The sequence below is a fragment of the Rattus rattus genome, chromosome 5 (assembly GCF_011064425.1).
Source record: "Rattus rattus isolate New Zealand chromosome 5, Rrattus_CSIRO_v1, whole genome shotgun sequence".
NCBI classification, from domain to species: Eukaryota; Metazoa; Chordata; class Mammalia; order Rodentia; family Muridae; genus Rattus; species Rattus rattus.
The window spans coordinates 104,819,838-104,837,674 of NC_046158.1; the positions used below are offsets into that span (position 1 = coordinate 104,819,838).

Genomic DNA, 17,837 nt, shown 5'->3' on the forward strand with positions numbered 1-17,837 from the left:
GCTACTGAAAGGACTGTGGAGTGAGACTTGCCCACCATGTTCATTGGGGCCGTATTCAAAGTAGTCAGAACTTTAAAACAGCCTAGATGTCCACCAGCCCAGAAATGGACAATGAAAATGTGGTACAGTTTTATTTCCCTTCCCACTGATGCCAGATAAGGTAATCCTCTGCTACATATGCAGCTGGATCCATGGACTGGCCCATGTATATATACTCTTTGGTTGGTAGTTTAGTGCCTGGGAGTTCGGAGGGGTCCGGTTAGTGATATTGTTGCTCTTCCTATGGGGTTCCAAACTCTTTCGGCTCCTTTAGTCCTTCCCTATCTCTTCCTTTAGTGTCCCTGGTCCCGGTATCGTGGTTGGCTGTTAGTGTTTGCATCAGTCTTTTTAAGTTAATTGTTAACACAGTCCTAATCCTAACCATGAAGCTGTTTCCAAATAGGATGACTATTTGCAAAAAGACAGTAAGTTCCGTCCAATAAAAGGTAACTAGGTATAACGAAAACACTCCAGACCGGGTACCATTGCCTGGAGTAGTTGCCAAAACGAACTGCATTAACCGGAAGACTTTGGAGCATTCAAACCTGAGTGAGATCAAACTCCTCCCCTCAAGGCGTGGAAGAGGAAGTAGAAAGACTGTAAGACACAGACGTGAAGAATGGCTGCAAAGAAATAGTATTTTCCGGAAGCAGCAAGGTTGATGCCCATACGAACACACAGAGACAGACGTAACACATAGAAGACCTACCCGGACCAAGATGGGGTCCCAGCACCAAGATGAGGATTAGATGTGGAGTCCCAATCCCAACTGTGAAACTATTTCCAATGGATGACTATTTGCAAAGGGACATTAAGTTTCCTCCAAATAAAGTGTCACTGCCGGGTATACAAGGTTTCAGACCAGGTCCCATTGCCTGGAGTAGTTGCCAAACACAAAATGAGCTCAATGATTTTTGGAGTGGCTTTTTGTTTGCTTGTTTCATTTTGTTTAGTTTTGTTTTGTTTTGGCATGATTTTATTGTGTCTGGCTGGTTTTTTGCTTGTTCGTTTTGATATTGCCCTATTGTATTTTTTTGGGGGGGGGGATGGGGTTTCTTTCTTTTTTTGTTTGTGTGTTGTTTTGTTTCTGAATGAATGAATGAGAAAGATCATAATGTTGGGTAAATACAAAGGTGGAGAGGATCTGAGAGAAGTATGCATGAGGAAGAATATGATCAGAATACTGCATAAAAACTTTTTAATTAAATAAAATGTACACATACTTATCATGCATATAACTATTAAATTTTGTTGAATCAAACTGTAAGTCTTTCAACAAAACTTAAATTTAGTATTTTTTAAATTTAATTAATTTTTCTCTTTCTTACTCATCTTACATCCTGCTCATTTTCCCTCTTCCTGTCATTCCCTCCAACAATCCCTCTACCTCCCTTCTCTCATTTTCCTCTCATTTCCCCTCCCCAGCTCCATATCCATCTCAAACAGTAAAAATACATATGAACATTATAAATGTACACATCACCTGAAATTGGATATATTTTCTATGCACTATTCATGAGTTATGGTATCTATTCATACAATGTAAATTAAATAGAAAAGTAAACAGTATGACTTACTTTTCCTCAGAACTGTGATTAAATGAAGGCCTAAGGTTTGGTGATCCCACTGCATAACCCAGACCATATCCCAGTACGAATGAAGCATCTGCAATACCTTGAAAAAGAAAAGAAGGACTAAAGAGCTTCAAAATTTAACGTGTTAAAAAGAATCTAAACTATCTGCAATATTTGAAAACTTTTCATGCTATTCTCTATTACTTGACAAAGAGAAGATGGGTTGGAAAAGAGGAAGAAAGGGGGAGGCGTGAAAGGGGGAGGGAAAAACTATAAATAATTTCTGGAATTGACTCTAACAAATCCAAATTAGTAGGGCAGGAAGCTCATGAGAAAGTCATGCAACAGTTGATGCTCTCTTACGGTTGATGCTAGTGCTGCGTCATTGCCTCTTTGGGAACAATCAGTCTGCCCTGTGAGGACTCTACATTGCTTGAATGAGACCTGTTTTTGTCATAAAGGTCATCTGCCTTACTCAGTGTCTACTGACTGTGAATGTTAATCATAACTAAGACCACATCAGAGAGCCATCTAGACTACTTTCTGATATTACAATTGGTTCCATATCTTCTGACCTAACCAAGTTATAGGTATTATATAATTTAATAGTGAACTTAATTGTATCTCATTTAATCTATATACTTAATGTAGCATAAATATATCTATATTCAATATACACATAAAGTATATTTCCTTTAGTATCTCACCAGCATAAGATAGCACATTTTCATAATTACTTTTTTTATTACTCATAAAGACTTCTAGCATAGCAAAGCGTGGCATATAGTACAATATCTATATTGTATAGATAATGTGTCTTATTTTCTATTTAGTAAAAATAAAATGTGTATTTTCTGCCAATCTTGACCAATGCTAATAAGACACAAGTATTTTTCACACACACACACACATATATATATATATATTCTTTATTTTAATCTTGGAAAGATTTTCTTACTACTGGTGAAAAAGAATGTTATTTTGTGCAAACTATTGCTTACTTCTATTTTTTAATATTTTTTAAAGATAGAATCTTGGTATTTAGTTCTGACTAATATATATAGCCCTGGTGTTTGATGTGCACTTTCGAAGGGCTTTGAACTGATCATCATCATGTCTCAGTTTCTGTGCGTCTGAGATGACAGGCAAACTACATGCTATTTACTCGTGAGACAATTTCAAAGTAAGTACAAAAATAATTTTATAATTTTGAAAATTATTTCTAGCTTTCTCTGTGAAAGGACATATTCATTTTAACCTGGCAGGACCATAGTCTACATAAAGGATATAGTATTTTGGGATTGTATCAATGTTTACACAAAACTGTAGAACACAGTTTACACAAAACATTGAGGAGTGGAAAAAAATGACACTGTGTTCATTCTCCCCTCCACCCCCCACAAGAGAAAAAGAAACAGAGACACAGAGAAAATTTTGCCACTTAAAACATACATGCATTTTCAATCCCTTTACATCTTTTAGTGACATTACATGATTTTTCTAGTTTTCCAAACCTCAGAATTAGGTCGATCAATGTCATTTTGAAGTTTTGCAAACAAGTCATCAGTAAAGTGTCATCACAGGGCCAATAGTATTTCTGTGTCTATTAGAACATACAGAAACCCAGTGACTGTTCAAAACAGGCCATGTATAATAATAAAAAAAGCAAACTTGCCTAAATAGATTCCAGCCAAGTACGAGGAAATGTTGTCATAAATGTAGGTCATACCAAGGACATACATCGGCATCGATGCAAATCCCTGAAAACACTGCCCGATGACAGAAAGATAGATAATTTCTGATTTGAATGGTATGATTTTCTCACAATTTGGCATTGATCTTTGTTCTTCACCTTTGCACAACTCTTTTGAAAGATAAAAATTATATTTTACTGAATTGAATTCAAAATTAAATGTACAATAAATCTGCAGTTGCTACTACCACCATGATTTTTTCTTTCATTTGATATTCTTAAATTGAATATACCAATATTATTAATGATCATAGTCTTAAGAGAAATTGTTCATTAAAAGAAAACATGTCAGTATACTGTAGGACACATGCATATTACGAAGGAAACAGTGTGGTTGTTTATATGTACAAGATTACCTCTACACAGATGTGCTTATATGCATACACAATCACTCATATGTAATACATATGCACTCACTTTCCTATACTTTGGATCATGTTCTGACATTTGTCTCCACAAGAAAAGTACTTGTAATGCCCTGGATAGTCCACCATCTGAGTTTAGTTCCATGTCCCTTTCTTTAACAATCTTTAAATTATATCCAAAATTCTTTGATGAAATAATTTCTTATTTTTGACTCTTGAGCTTCAGCAATATACTATTATGAATTGTACATGAAATACCTCTCTAAAGTCTCATGTTCATTACTAAATTCCGTATTGATATTATTTGGAGAGTTCCTAGAACTGTGAGGGAGAGACAGAGCCTAGTCTCTGGAAGGTATATCTTGTCACAGTTCCTCAGTATCTTCACTCTGTATTTCTGCCACCACGAGGTAAACAGACTTCCTTCGCACATTCCTAGTTTTGTCTGGGTGTGGGCTCAGAGTGGATAGAGACTAGCAACCGTGAAGGTAGCACTCTGAAACCATGAGTTAGAAAAAATCATGTGTCCTACCTTTAAGTTGTGTTTGACATTTTTTTGACAGCAGCAAGACAGCTGAGTACACATGGGATCATCCAAACAAGGTATTAAGTCATAAAGCTAGATGGTTGTGGGGTACAACTTTAATCCCAGTATGTGTGATGGAGAGGGAGGAGGATCTCTGGGCTGAGGCCAGATTGACTGACAGAGTAAGTTCCAGAACAACCAAGGCTGTAAGAGCAGCCAGGGCCACAAAAGAAACCCTGTATTGACAACAAACAAACAAACAAACAAACAGTTCACCAATACCACCATAGTTATTATGTGATAATCTAACAATTAGATTTTTAAATCCTTTGTGTCACATGTTACTTCATGTTATTCTTACATGGTTATGGGACTTGTGTATGTATAATTGTTAGGTTGATGGTGGAGCTAAGCAGGTGATACTAAAGTCATGTATGTTATGACTATCTCAAGTAACCCTTAACATATGCACTTGAAGTATTATAGAATAACTGTTAAAGTGAGTGCTACTTTCATTGCATGAATGAAACCTTACTTGGCTTAATTTTTGTGTAATAATACATAACTTTGTGGAAAATTGAAAACTGTCTTTAAAATTATCATTTTTTTATCCCAGCATGATCATCCTTTTTTACATTTTATTGTAATAATGCATAATGTGTCAATTTCTTTATGCCATTTTCAAATCTGTGTATAATGCATTCCTATCAATTTCATCTGTCTCACACATACACCCAATCTACCTTCTCTTCTCTTCTTTTTGTTCTTGATCATCTTCGTGTTCTTGTTCTTCTCATTCTTCTCATTCTCTGTGTTCATGTTCTTGTTCCCTTCCTCCTCCCTCTCCTTCTCTTCCCTCTCTCTTTTCTTCTGCTTCTTTTTTTTCTTCTTCGATGACTCAATGAGTTGTGTTAAAATTGTTTACTGGATGAAGGCTGACTTGTTTGCAGAAGCGTGACACCTTGCCAGGCACTCCACTGCTGGACTCTATCTTAGCAACATCTACAGCAATGCATGGGAACTTGTACTCTCCTTTCCCTTTTATGGTAATATGTTTGCAGACTATCTTGAATATAATTTATTTGTAGATATTCAGTTTCTGTGAGTTGAAGATTACGATGGACGCTTCATTCCTACATTCAGGATTTCACACTGCTTCCCAAACCTGCCACCTCATCTGGCTTTCATTCTTCTGCAGTGTTCCCTGGGCCTTAAAGAGCCTATCTATAGTTAAGCATACCACAGCTATCATTCATGCCTACTTCTTATTCTCCAAATTCTTCCAGCTAATGTCTTTTAGTGTGTGAGCCAAATAATCTTTTAAAAATCTTATTAGAATACCTGTAACCTAATTCAGTGGCCCCTATTTTATGTTTTGTCTGTAAATATCAGTGCTTCTATATGACGTTGCTCTCTTTCACAACAAGCAAGTTATCAGTCAATTTACAAACAATATCAAGTTATCTCTCTTCTTTATTGGTTCTTTTATTCATGTGTATTTGAAATGTTATCCTCCTTCCCAGTTTCACTTCCACAAACACATTATCCCCTCCTCATCCCCTCTGCTTTCTATGAGAGTGCTTCCCCTACCCTTACCTCCACTTCCTCCACCCACTCCTGCTTTAGTGCCCTTGCATTACCCTAGGCTGTGTCATCAAGCTTCCACATGACTGCATGACTATATGATTCCTCCCATTGATGCCAGAGAATGCAATGCTCTGCTACATATGCAGGTAGAGCCATGGATCCCTCCAGGTGTACTCTTTGGTTGATGGTTTACTCTCTTGAGAGCACAGGGCGGTTCTGGTTGGTTGATAGTGTTGTTCTTCCTATGGGATTGCAAGTCCCTTCATCTCCTTCAGTCCTCTCTCTAACTCCTCCATTGGGGGCCCTGTTCTCAGTCTTATCATTGGCTGTGAGCATCCACCTCTGTATTTGTCAGGTTCTGGCAGAGCCTCTCAGGAGACAGCTATATCAGGCTCCTGTCAGCAAGTACTTCTTGGCATCTGCAATAGTGTCTGGGTTTGGGTTCTGCATATCGTATATATCCCTAGATAGGGCAGTCTCAGGATGGCCTTTCCTTCAGTCTCTGCTCCACTGTTTGTCCTTGCATTTCCTTTTAACAGGAGCAATTTTGGATTAATATTTTTGAGATGGGTGCATGGCCCTATCCCTCAATTGGGGCCATGCCTGTCCACTGGATATGGTCTCTACAGGTTCTACCTCCCATGTGTTGGGTATTTCGGCTAATGCCATCCCTGTTGGGTCCTGAATCTCTCGGGACTTTAGCATCTGGAACTTTCTAGTGGCTACCTCCAGTTCTTCATCCCATACTGCTACACACCTCACTTCAAATTCCTGATCCTCTGTACTTCTCTCAACTCCTGGCTCCTCCCTCACCTGGTCCTGCCCCCCTTTTCCTCCCAGTCCCCTCTCCCTCTCAGATCCCTCCGTCCCTCTATGCCTGTGATTATTTTCTCCCCTCTTCTGAGTAGGATTGAAGACTCCACAGTTTTTGTCTTCCTTCTTCTTAAGCTTTATAGTCTTTGAGTTGTATCATGGGTATTCTGAGCTTTTAAGGAATGGATACAAAAATTGTGGTAATTTACAAAATGAAGTACTACTCAGCTATTGAAAACAATGACTTCATGAAATTTGCAGGCAAATGGATGGAACTGGAAAATATCCTGAGTGAGGTAACCCACTCACAAAAGAACACACATGTCATATACTCCTTTATAAGTGGATATTAGCCCAAATTATCATTTTACTTAGTTTCTAGCTATAGTTTTAGAGCTGAAGGAAAATAACAGTGTGCAAAATCTGATCTGACTTTGTGATAAATAAAACAAAAAAGTCTTTCACTGTGTTTACAATCATAAAATACCCCCTTAGTCTTGTTCTAGAAACTTGAGTTTAATAGTGTATGTACTTTTAAGGATCACATTTCTCAGCTTTCTATTGAATGTTATTTGAAAGCAAATGGTTCCCACTGTAGTAAATCTATTCTTTTTTAGGTTCAATGGTAAAATAATAATTCTGTTAAGGAAATTGAAGATTTTAAATAACATATAAATACCATACATAGTAAGCCCCAAAAATGAAACTATCAAGATGTAGAAAGTGTTCAATATTACAAATACTGATTAAAGTTCTAAATTTATAACAAGTAAGTTCTCCTTACAGTAAATAGCATGAATTCCATTAGTGATTTTCCGGAAATAATTCTGTTGCACCATTTTGGATAAACTCATGTTGAAATTCATCAAATAAATAGGTGTAGAAAGTCAAGCAATGTGAAGAGGTCTCCCATAAAGTTGTGTATGAAAACAAAATTTCAGTGGGTGATAAAAGGAAAACTGACCACACGTGTGGCTGCTCTTGCGATCCTTCAGGGTGAGAAGGACTTGGAGCTGGGGTGGCTCAGCAATCCAGAATCCTAGGTGTTCTTTCAGAGAGACTAGGGTCTGTTTCTAGCACCTAAATGGCAGCTCGCAACCATCTGAACCTCTAGTTCCAGGTTCTGACTATCTTTCTGGCCTTGACAGATATCAGCATGGAAATGGTGTGCTTACATAACACATGAATAACATTCAAATAGATAAAATGAAATCAATATTTAAAATGTTAGAAGAAAATGTAAAAGGCCCTCCTTCCTCTTTCCCCAATTACAGCATAGCAATAATAGAAATAGAACATAAATATTAGAGTGACAAAGTGGGCAATGTAAGGAGCTGAGGAAAGAAACAGCATAGGGGCTTTGAAGGGGAGATGTGGGAGGGACTGGAAGATGAAAAAAGGGGGAAAAATTTAAATTTATTTTAATTAAAAGACAAAAATTTAGAGGCATTTGAAATTCTAAAACGGAGTGAGAATAATTTGATTGTGTTTAATCCTTAGTGAGAACTGAAAGAGAAGGGGACCTTGGATACAGCAGTAGAAAGGGAAGACAAATGGAAGGAAGGATGAAGTAGGAGCGGATAGAAGGACCACAAGGACAGCTCCTTCATTTTAACAGGAGGGGAATATGAGGAATACTGATACACAAGTGTAGGCCCAAGTACAACTTCACTGTTAAGAAATTAAAGCAATTTTCCTCCATGAAATAATTTTCATCCAACACAGGGCATTTTAGGAGTTCAGTAAGAAAACCTAAAGTCCTTGCAAAGGTTATAAGAGAATGTGACCTATGAGGACTTTCACAGAAATGGATCCAATAGTGAAGAAACTAGCACTTCCAATTAGAAGCAGCAGATTCATCACAGGACTCAGCAGTCATCTGGCACAGGGAAAGGGGCAGGTGCATTATTCACTCCCAACATTTCCAAGCAGGAGATAAAAGGACAATGAGATAAAATAGCCAAGGTTACTCACTAGAGGAAATTTGAATGATTTTGATATGTCATGTTGGCATACAAAAAACTAGCTTCAAATGAAGTAAAGTAGCAACTAGGAGAACCAGAGAAAGCTGGTTTTCACTATCCACTAGTTCTAACGATAGAAAAGAAGTTTGCCTTCAGTCTGAATAAGTATGAAACACTGGTGGGTATAATAAAAAACCTGAGCTCAATCAAAGCTCAGTAACGGGAGCTTTCTACTCTCCCAAGAAAGTGTCAGTATGAAAGCAGTATGTATGGTCACTTTATATAAATTTCTAGAAAAAAAGCAACAGTATAGGATGAGTATTTTCATGACTTCATCGAGAAGTGTTGCTTTGAATTTTTCAAGATGTGGTGAAGTATCAAGTCTGTATGTTTGTTGAGGCACACATATTCTACATGTGTGTTGAGTAGGAACCTGTCATCATTGTGGATAACAGATGGAACATGGAGAGTGTAAAAAAAAAATAGAAATTTACGAACCATACCATGGGAGTTCTGAGAACTCTTAACAGAAGATAAGCCTAGTGTCTAGTCAACCAAGCTTGAAAAAGAAAAGACCAGAAAAAATAAAAACAGGAGACATCACAGTAAGAGAAGAGGTATATATAAGCAAGGGAGAAATCTCTCTCTCTCTCTCTCTCTCTCTCTCTCTCTCTCTCTCTCTCTCTCTCTCTCCTCTCTCTCTCCTTCTCCCCTCCTCTCTCCCTCTCCCTCTCCCTCTCCCTCTCCCTCTCTCTCTCTCTCTCTCTCTCTCTCTCCCTCTCTCTCCCTCTCTCTCTCTCTCTCTCTCTCTCTCTCTCCCCCTCTCTCCTCTCTCTCTCTCCTCTCTCTCTCTCCCTCTCTCTCTCCTCTCTCTCTCTCTCTCTCTCTCTCCTCTCTCTCTCTCTCTCTCTCTCTCTCTCTCTCTCTCTCCCTCTCTCTCTCTCTCCTCTCTCTCCTCTCTCTCTCTCTCTCTCTTTCTCTCTCTCTCTCTCTGTCTCTCTGTCTCTCTGTCTCTCTCTCTCTCTCTCCCCTCTCTCTCTCTCTCTCTCTCTCTCTCTCTCTCTCTCTCTCTCTCTCTCTCTCTCTCTCTCTCTCTCCTCTCTCTCTCTCTCCTCTCCCCTCTCCCCTCTTTCCTCTCTCCTTTCTCCTCTCTCCTCTCTCCCCTCTCCTCTCTCCTCTCTCCTTTCTCCTCTCTCCATTCTCCTCTCTCCTCTCTCCTCTCCTCTCTCTCTCTCTCCTCTCTCTCTCTCCTCTCTCTCTCTCCTCTCTCTCTCCCCCCTCTCTCTCTCTCTCTCTCTCTCTCTCTCTCTCTCTCTCTCTCTCTCCCCTCTCTCTCTCTCTCCTCTCTCTCTCTCTCTCTCTCTCTCTCTCTCTCTCTCTCTCTCTCTCTCCCTCTCTCTCCTCCTCTCTGTTTATCTTTTTCTGCATCTTTCTGCCTCTCCATATCTCTCTCTCCCTCTCTCTCGCCCCTCCCCTCCCTCTCTCGTTCCCTCTCTCCTCTCTCTCTCTCTCTCTCTCTCTCTCTCTCTCCTCTCTCTCTCTCTCTCTCTCTCTCTCTCTCTCTCTCTCTCTCTCTCCTCCTCTCTCCTCTCTCTCTTCCTCCTCTCCTCTCTCGCCTCCTCCTCTCTCTCTCTCCTCTCTCCTTCTCCCTCCCTCTCTCTCCTCCTCTCTCTCCCCTCTCTCTCTCTCCTCTCTCTCTCCCTCTCTCCTCTCTCTCTCCCTCTCTTCTCTCTCCTCTCTCTCTCCTTTTCCTCTCTCTCCTCTCTCTCTCTCCTCCTCTCTCTCTCTCTCTCTCTCTCTCTCTCTCTCTCTCTCTCTCTGGGTGTGAATATGTATGTTTAAACTGAAATATGAGTCAAAGGTGTTAGTGAAGATGTAAACTGTCAGAATAAATCAATTATCTGCAAGAAAGAAATAGCTGAGTACTTTTCAACAGATGATTATGGCTGCTTCCCAGCCATCAGACACCTAGAAAATATTCTGAATGATGAGCGGTAGGCACCTAATCCCAAGTAAAGCAATATATGCAAAAATACAGATGACATGAACAAGATTCAAAAGAAAGAAAAATACAAATTTCTACTGTTATAACGCCTTCCAGCACTAATAACAAGTTTTTAAATTTTTATTTTTTAAGTTGAGTGTGTGTGTGTGTGTGTGTGTGTGTGTGTGTGTGTAGGCCAATGCCTGCAGAAGCCATTAGATTGTATCAGATCACAAAGAGCTGTAGCTATGTATGGTTTCTAGCTACTTGATGCCCATGCATGGAAGCAAACTCAGGTCCTCTATAAAGGTAGTGCACGCTCTGAGCTACCTACCAGATTTTTAAAAACTTATAATGGTAAGTTTCTGAAGATTTTACCATTTCTGACCATAATTTTTTAGGAGAAAAAAGGAATGATTTCCTTTCCTTTCTTTCCATAAGTCCTCTTCTAATTCAAGAAAATGTCACTTCTATGAATATCAAAGATATATGTAATATACAGTTCTTACTTTTATATGCATTATGTTCTATGTAACTATATTAATATTAAAATAGTTTGGGTTCATATTAACTGCTTTTACAAAGACTGAAAAACGTTGAAAAAAATGCTGAACAACTTTATCAGGAAAATGCAAATTAGAGCTACTTTGAGGTTTAGTTTCCCACCATAAAACAATAGTACATGCTGATAGAGTGCACACTGGTTCAGCCGATATAGAAATCAATGAGGGGGTTTCCTTAGGACGTTGGTGTCAGTCTACCTCAAGATTCAATTACACCACTCTTGGGCATGTACTGAAAAGACTGTACACTGATTCTTACTCATCCTTACTTGCTGCTGCTGTATTCAAACACCGTAACGATACCATTATAAACTTCAAAGACATTTGCATTCATACATATGCACATGGATACATCTCCCTTTTTCATCATTTGTTGTTAAAATGCAGCTTAGCATGTATATAGAAGCCTGTACATGATATGGACAATGGTGTTAGAAATAATGTCCAAGGACTGTTCAAATATATTTTACTAGGAATAGGAAAAGACTGTGGAATCAACAAAGAGCAATGTTGCAAAACCACTATCTTTACAGATTCAAATCGTAGTCTGAGAGTAGTGTCTTACTTTTGCAATGCTAGGAATACGTAGATATGTATGTAGGTAGGAAAATTAATCCTTCTGTGTATGTAGGCTTATTCCTATATTTGAACTTATCTGCCTCTGTGCTACAAGGAGAATGAAGAGAATACTTAAAATATCTTGTGCAATATGAAATAAACTAATAAACTTCTCAAGAGATTTTTTAACACATGTGACATTGCATAAAACAAATATTTACAAATTATCTCAGAATATTCTTTCCTAGCATCATTTCTTCTTTGAGAGGTAAATCAGAGAAATACAGAAATTTTTAATAAGCACCATTACATAAGAATACACAGGCATCATGATTCTGTTTTAATGTATTCAAATCAACGATTTAAAAAAAAACAATTTAGCATATTATAGAATATTTGAAAGCTCTCACCTTCAGTTTCTTCCACCGGATGTATAACTTCATATTTCAAGTATGGGAGAGCACCTATAAATGATCCAAGTCCTACTAAAAAGGCGGCAGCTGCCACCCATCTTGACCTCTTCCCTCTGCCTCCATAGTGGGCTACAATAATTACTACCAATAATGATGAAAGATCATACGCAGTGGTCAATAGAACTTTCTCTGAGTGTGACAGATAAAAATCCCTCTCAAAATTTCCAATAGTCAAATCAGTCAGACCAAATACAATACCTAAGGAGTCAAAGAAAAATAAAAAAGAGGGTGATAAACACATTTTAACAGGCAGAACATATAACCACTATAGTCAAAGGAAAGTTTAATTTACACTGATTTATAATGTTAGGAATGACCTAAACACTATAAACAGAAATAACTTTACTCACCTCCACAAATATTTTTACTTGGATTTCAGAAACTATTTGTGACCATCTCTATTCGTTTATTAACGATCAACTATATTTGTACTGTCTCTTAACTCTTTTGAAGCATTCTCAGTATCAGTTACCAAGAATTAACAGAATGCGAATGGATGTTTACCTAGTTTCTAAAATTGAAACCATAAAGAAAGTTGGGACCCAGCTTTTATTTCTAAATATAACGTTCCAGAGCCGGAATTCTGTGCTGGAAGATTGGCATTTTGAGCATTTTCAATCTTTTTGAAAAAAGCAAAAACAAAAACAAAGTACACATTCAATGTAATTGCTTTCATTTTCTTGAACAGTAAACAAATGAGAGCATACTACGTATAGACATATTCATAACTATGGGTATCTATAGCTAATATTCTGAGCTGAAGTTTAACTTACTGAATATTTTCAGTTTTTTTAAATGTACACTTTCAATGTAAATCGTTTCATGTTTTTAAGAATTAAGTGATAGTATAAACGTGTACACAGCTATCATCCAGCATGTAGAGAAATATGCATTTCTTGGTATAAAATGATAAAAAAAAAACACCACATAATTACAAGTTAACGCTTATGTCTCCAAAGTAGCTGGGTCACAAGTCACTGTTGTCCAGCTTCCTCAAAGACTCCTTGGTTTTCAGGGATCCAGGAATCCATATATTTCCTAAAGCTCCTACATCTATGAGAAGCAGCTGATCCCCTGCTGGTCTACTGCCCCAGCAGTGGCCAGGGCCAGGCACAGGAGCACAGTGCAGATGAAATAGTCATGAGTATCTATTCCCTACTTTATGTCCAAGAACTTCACTCAGTGTTGCTCCTGCTGCCAAAATCACCTCCCAAATCAGAAAACCATAGAAGATTCTGCCTCTGCTTTTGATGCCTGCTGCCCCAGCCTCTCAATAGCTAGGTGTGTGAGCAGTGGGCGAATGTAGCTTCCAAGCTAACTAGAGAAATTTCAAATAAAAGTAAACTCAGAAGTGGACTGAAACTATTTAGTGGATATAGTCAAAAAGGGGAGTATTTATATTAATAAAATTATTTATAAAATTAAAATAATAGAGGAAGAATAGGAAGGAGGAAGGAGACAACATGGAAAAGTAACACCTTCGTTTTTTTTTTTTTCTTCCTTTTTTTCCTTCCTACTCCAAATCTAACCAAACCCTCAATTCACAGATGAGGAAACAAAAATCTTACCGAAAATTGCTTTTACGGAGTGTTTCAAAATTCTGAGCGGAAACCAGCATGTGACGGCAATGCTGTTTTCAAGTTTATTTTAATCTTGAAAAAGATTCAGCCTAGAACCTAAGATGGTCAACGAAAAAACAGTGAGCTAACTTAGTATCGCCTTCTCCTCAGCTCTCCTTGGAGGCAAGAAGCTGACACCCACAATGTGGAGTGTACCCTGCCATGCAGGCCGCCAAAGACCTGGAATAACAAGAATTGTGCTCCCTGACTTTTATTCCACTCATGCCTGGAAAACAAGCCAGAGGTCACATACCTTCTTCCTTCCAGCCTCATGTCGGCCTCACTATTCGACTTCCCAGAGCTATCCTACTCCTCCAACTTACCTTGAGCTAGGGTCAATATACAGAACGAGATAAGGAAGAAGTTAATGTTGTTGAAACGCTGCAAAGAAGGGACAACCAGAGACCCCAAGCCGAATGGCCCATCCAAGTCAGTTGGTATTTTTTCTGATAACTGTGATGAGGTTTCAGAGTTAGCATTTTGGAGGCCTGTAACATCTGACATGGCAGCTGAAAGGCGTATCTGATAAGGGAACACTCTGATGTGTTCTTGATGATCCTCAGTCCACTCTTCCCTTGGAGGCTCGGCACTGCTGTCCATCCAAGCCTCTGCACTGATGTCCGCCAGGGCCTCTGCAGTGATGTCCACCGGAGCTTCTGCGGTGACGTGACGTCCACCGGAGCCTCTGTAGTGATGTCCACCGGAGCCTCTGCAGTGACGTCCACCGGAGCCTCTGCAATGATGTTCACCGGAGCCTCCAAAGTATTATCCTTCCGGGCCTTCGCAGTTCTGGCCTGCCTTTGTTCCAAGTTCCGCTCCATGGCTTATCCGAAGCAGGGCTGTGCAGGCGTGTTTCAAGGCACCCGTGTACTCCCTGGGCTCAGGTGTCTAATGCTGTCGCTGACACTCTAACCTCTGCAGGGAACGTTACTTCTAGGGAAGGAAACCAACGTCCCTACAGAAGGGTTGAGTGACGCAGCAGAAGTTCCAAGCCTGGATTCCATCTTCTCTGCGTCACAGAGAAGGAAAGAAGAGGAAGGGAAGGAGGGAGAAGGGGAAGAAGAGGGAGGAGGTGAATAAGATCAACCCATGTTGAACAAAATGCTTAAATAGCTAACAAAAATATTTATAAGAGAAAAAGGGACAAATAAACGTGTAAGCAAAGAACCAGGGAACCAACTGTCAGTATCTCAATGTTTCCTTCCGTGTGGTGTCTCTACAACTAGAAAATCTCGCTTGATACAATTTTTAATGTACTAAAATAATTAATGAATTAATAAGAGGAGAAAGAAGAAAGGAAAGAAATGAAAAAGAAAGTGAAAGAAAAGTAAAAAGAAAGAAAGGAGAGAAAGAGAAAATCATGAAACATGAAAAGACATCCATTTATGATGGAGAGTCTTTAAAGTTCATACATAGCCGCTTTTCTCTCAATTGTGTATGTTTACCCATAAATGTATGTGTATGTGTGTGTGTGATTTAAGTATGTGACAGAGGGACCAACCTCCCATATTTCCAGTCTTGCTTCAATGTAATGTATTTAAACTGGATAATGTCACTTGCTATTAATTTATTAAAGTACTAAATAAATAAAATAATACATAAAAGAAAAAGTGTGGTTGGGGTGTGTGTGTGTGTGTGTGTGTGTGTGTGTGTGTGTGTGTGTGTAGACTGGTGATCACAATTGATATGGAAACTTTCATTTGATGTGTGAGTACGTTTTGCAAGTTACAATGTCTGTCAAAATTTGTAGAACTTCCTTTATGATTTAGATATGCCAAAGGGTACTTCATTTGCTTTTTATAAGTCACTATAAAGTAAAAAGATGGTGAAAAATTGCTTACTTTCACCCACGAGTCATACTGTCCCACCTTTACCCTAAATCTAAAGAAACCAGACTTAGAGATTTCAAATACAAATCATAGGCTGTTACTTTTCTTATTCATGTTTACTTTTGGGGAAATGATTTTATTCATTTTCAACAGTCCTTGCTAGTACTCTCCTTCCGATACCTGTACTCAGGTTATTATGGATAATATACGAAATATTGCCATGCCTACTGAGCTAAATAGCATTGATTTCAATTCCTTAATTGAACTTTTAAGATAATTCTTTTTAAAGCAAATTCTTAATCTTTAAATTTTATTTAAAATTGATTAGGAATGTCTGATTCAAAATCTATTTGAGCCATGGGTTAATTTTGAGCAGTTTCTGAATGAGAGGATCGATACTGAAGCAAAGTCATGCTTGGCATGACGAATTTTTCTCAATGTCAACATGAGTGAAGAAATGTCTGTTAATTGTCTTGGGTACAAAGAAAGTAGCCTTTTATCCTATTCCTAAGAAGGAAATGTCACTTAGGAAAGCCTGGGTAAACTACTTAACTCCATGTGGTCCTAGTGTTGCATGATGTGCCACTAGTTTTCCATTCGATTTGCTGGAGATGGCATATCTGGCCAATGCTTTTCAGAGGGCTAAAAATGGTTTCTCAAAAATCTCCTTTCCCAATGTTTTCAAGGGAGTCTGCTTTTCTCTATTTCTCTCAGCCCTTTCGGGAAAAAAATAACCTTTTTATATCACCAACATTTGTATTCTAAAAGTCAACTGCAGAGTTTCTTATTTCTGGAAAATGGAACTAAAATAAGTTACGGTACCCTCTAACCATCATGGTGTTCTCAATGGAACATAAACCACTTGGAAATCCACAAGTACCAACCTGGGCATCAAGGAATGTATAGTGTGCATAATTGTAACTTACTTGTATTTTTATGTATCCGGGTTCCCTACTATCTGATACAGCTCCCACTACTCTAAGTTGAAGAACACCCCTACAAACATCAAGGACATTGGCCTTTGTGGGTTATAAAGAACATCTGGTTCCTCTCTCTCTCTCTCTCTCTCTCTCTCTCTCTCTCTCTCTCTCTCGCACTCCACACACTGGATCCCACCCTACCACATCCCCCACACCATCCTCTCACCTGGTTCCCTACTTCCATTCACTTCTCATGTCTATTCTACTTCTTCTACTGAGAAAGATTCAAGCATCCTCCCTTGGGTGCTCCCTGTTATTTAGTTTCTTTGGGTCTGTGGATTTAAAGCATGGTTATCTGGTATTTTATGGCAAATATTCACTTATAAGTTAGTACATATCATACATGTTTTTTGGTGCCTGGGTTACTTCAGTCAGGATAATATTTTTTAGTTCCATTCATTTGCCTGCAAAATTTTTGATGTCCTGGTCTTTAATAGCTGAATAGTAATCCATTGTGTAAAGGAAGCATTTTTTCTGTATCCATTCTTCAATTGAAGGACATCTGTATTGTTTTCAAGTTCTGCTAATATGAATAAAACTGCTATCAACATAGTTAAGCAAATGTACTTCTGGTATGGTAGAGAATTGTTTGACATATGCAAAGGAGTTGTATTACTGGATCTTTAATTAGGACTATTTCTCATTTTATCATAAACCACCAAATTAATTTCCAGAGTGGATGTCCGAGTTTTCACTCTCACCAGCAATGGAGGAGTTTTACTCTTTCTCCATATCCTTGTCACTTTAATTTTTGATCATAGCCATTCTGATGGATGTAACATGGAATCTCAGAGTTGTTTCAATTTTCATTTCCTTGATGAGTAAGGACATTGAGCATTTCAGTGTTTCTCAGCCATTAGAGATTTCTTCATTGAGAATTTTCTGTTTGGCTCTGTGCTCCATTATTTTTTTTTTATTTTTATTTTTTTATTAACTTGAGTATTTCTCATATACATTTCGAGTGTTATTCCCTTTCCCAGTTTCCGGGCAAACATCCCCCTAATCCCTCCCCCTCCCCTTCTTTATGGGTGTTACCCTCCCCATCCCCATTGCTGCCCTCCCCCCAACAATCTAGTTCACTGGGGGTTCAGTCTTAGCAGGACCCAGGGCTTCCCCTTCCACTGGTGCTCTTACTAGGATATTCATTGCTACCTATGAGGTCAGAGTCCAGGGTCAGTCCATGTATAGTCTTTAGGTAGTGGCTTAATCC

At 38.6% G+C, this 17,837-nt stretch overlaps 1 protein-coding gene across 1 annotated transcript in view; it reads right to left on the reverse strand.

Moving 5' to 3' along the window:
* LOC116900613 (solute carrier organic anion transporter family member 6A1-like) overlaps positions 1-14,639 on the reverse strand; it is a 70,529-nt gene extending 55,890 nt beyond the window's left edge. Inside the window, 5 exon segments of the mRNA XM_032902332.1 lie at positions 1,617-1,713; positions 3,289-3,477; positions 12,137-12,397; positions 14,142-14,484; positions 14,487-14,639. Coding sequence (XP_032758223.1) covers positions 1,617-1,713; positions 3,289-3,477; positions 12,137-12,397; positions 14,142-14,484; positions 14,487-14,639 — 1,043 coding nt within the window.
* Positions 14,640-17,837: the final 3,198 nt, after the last annotated feature.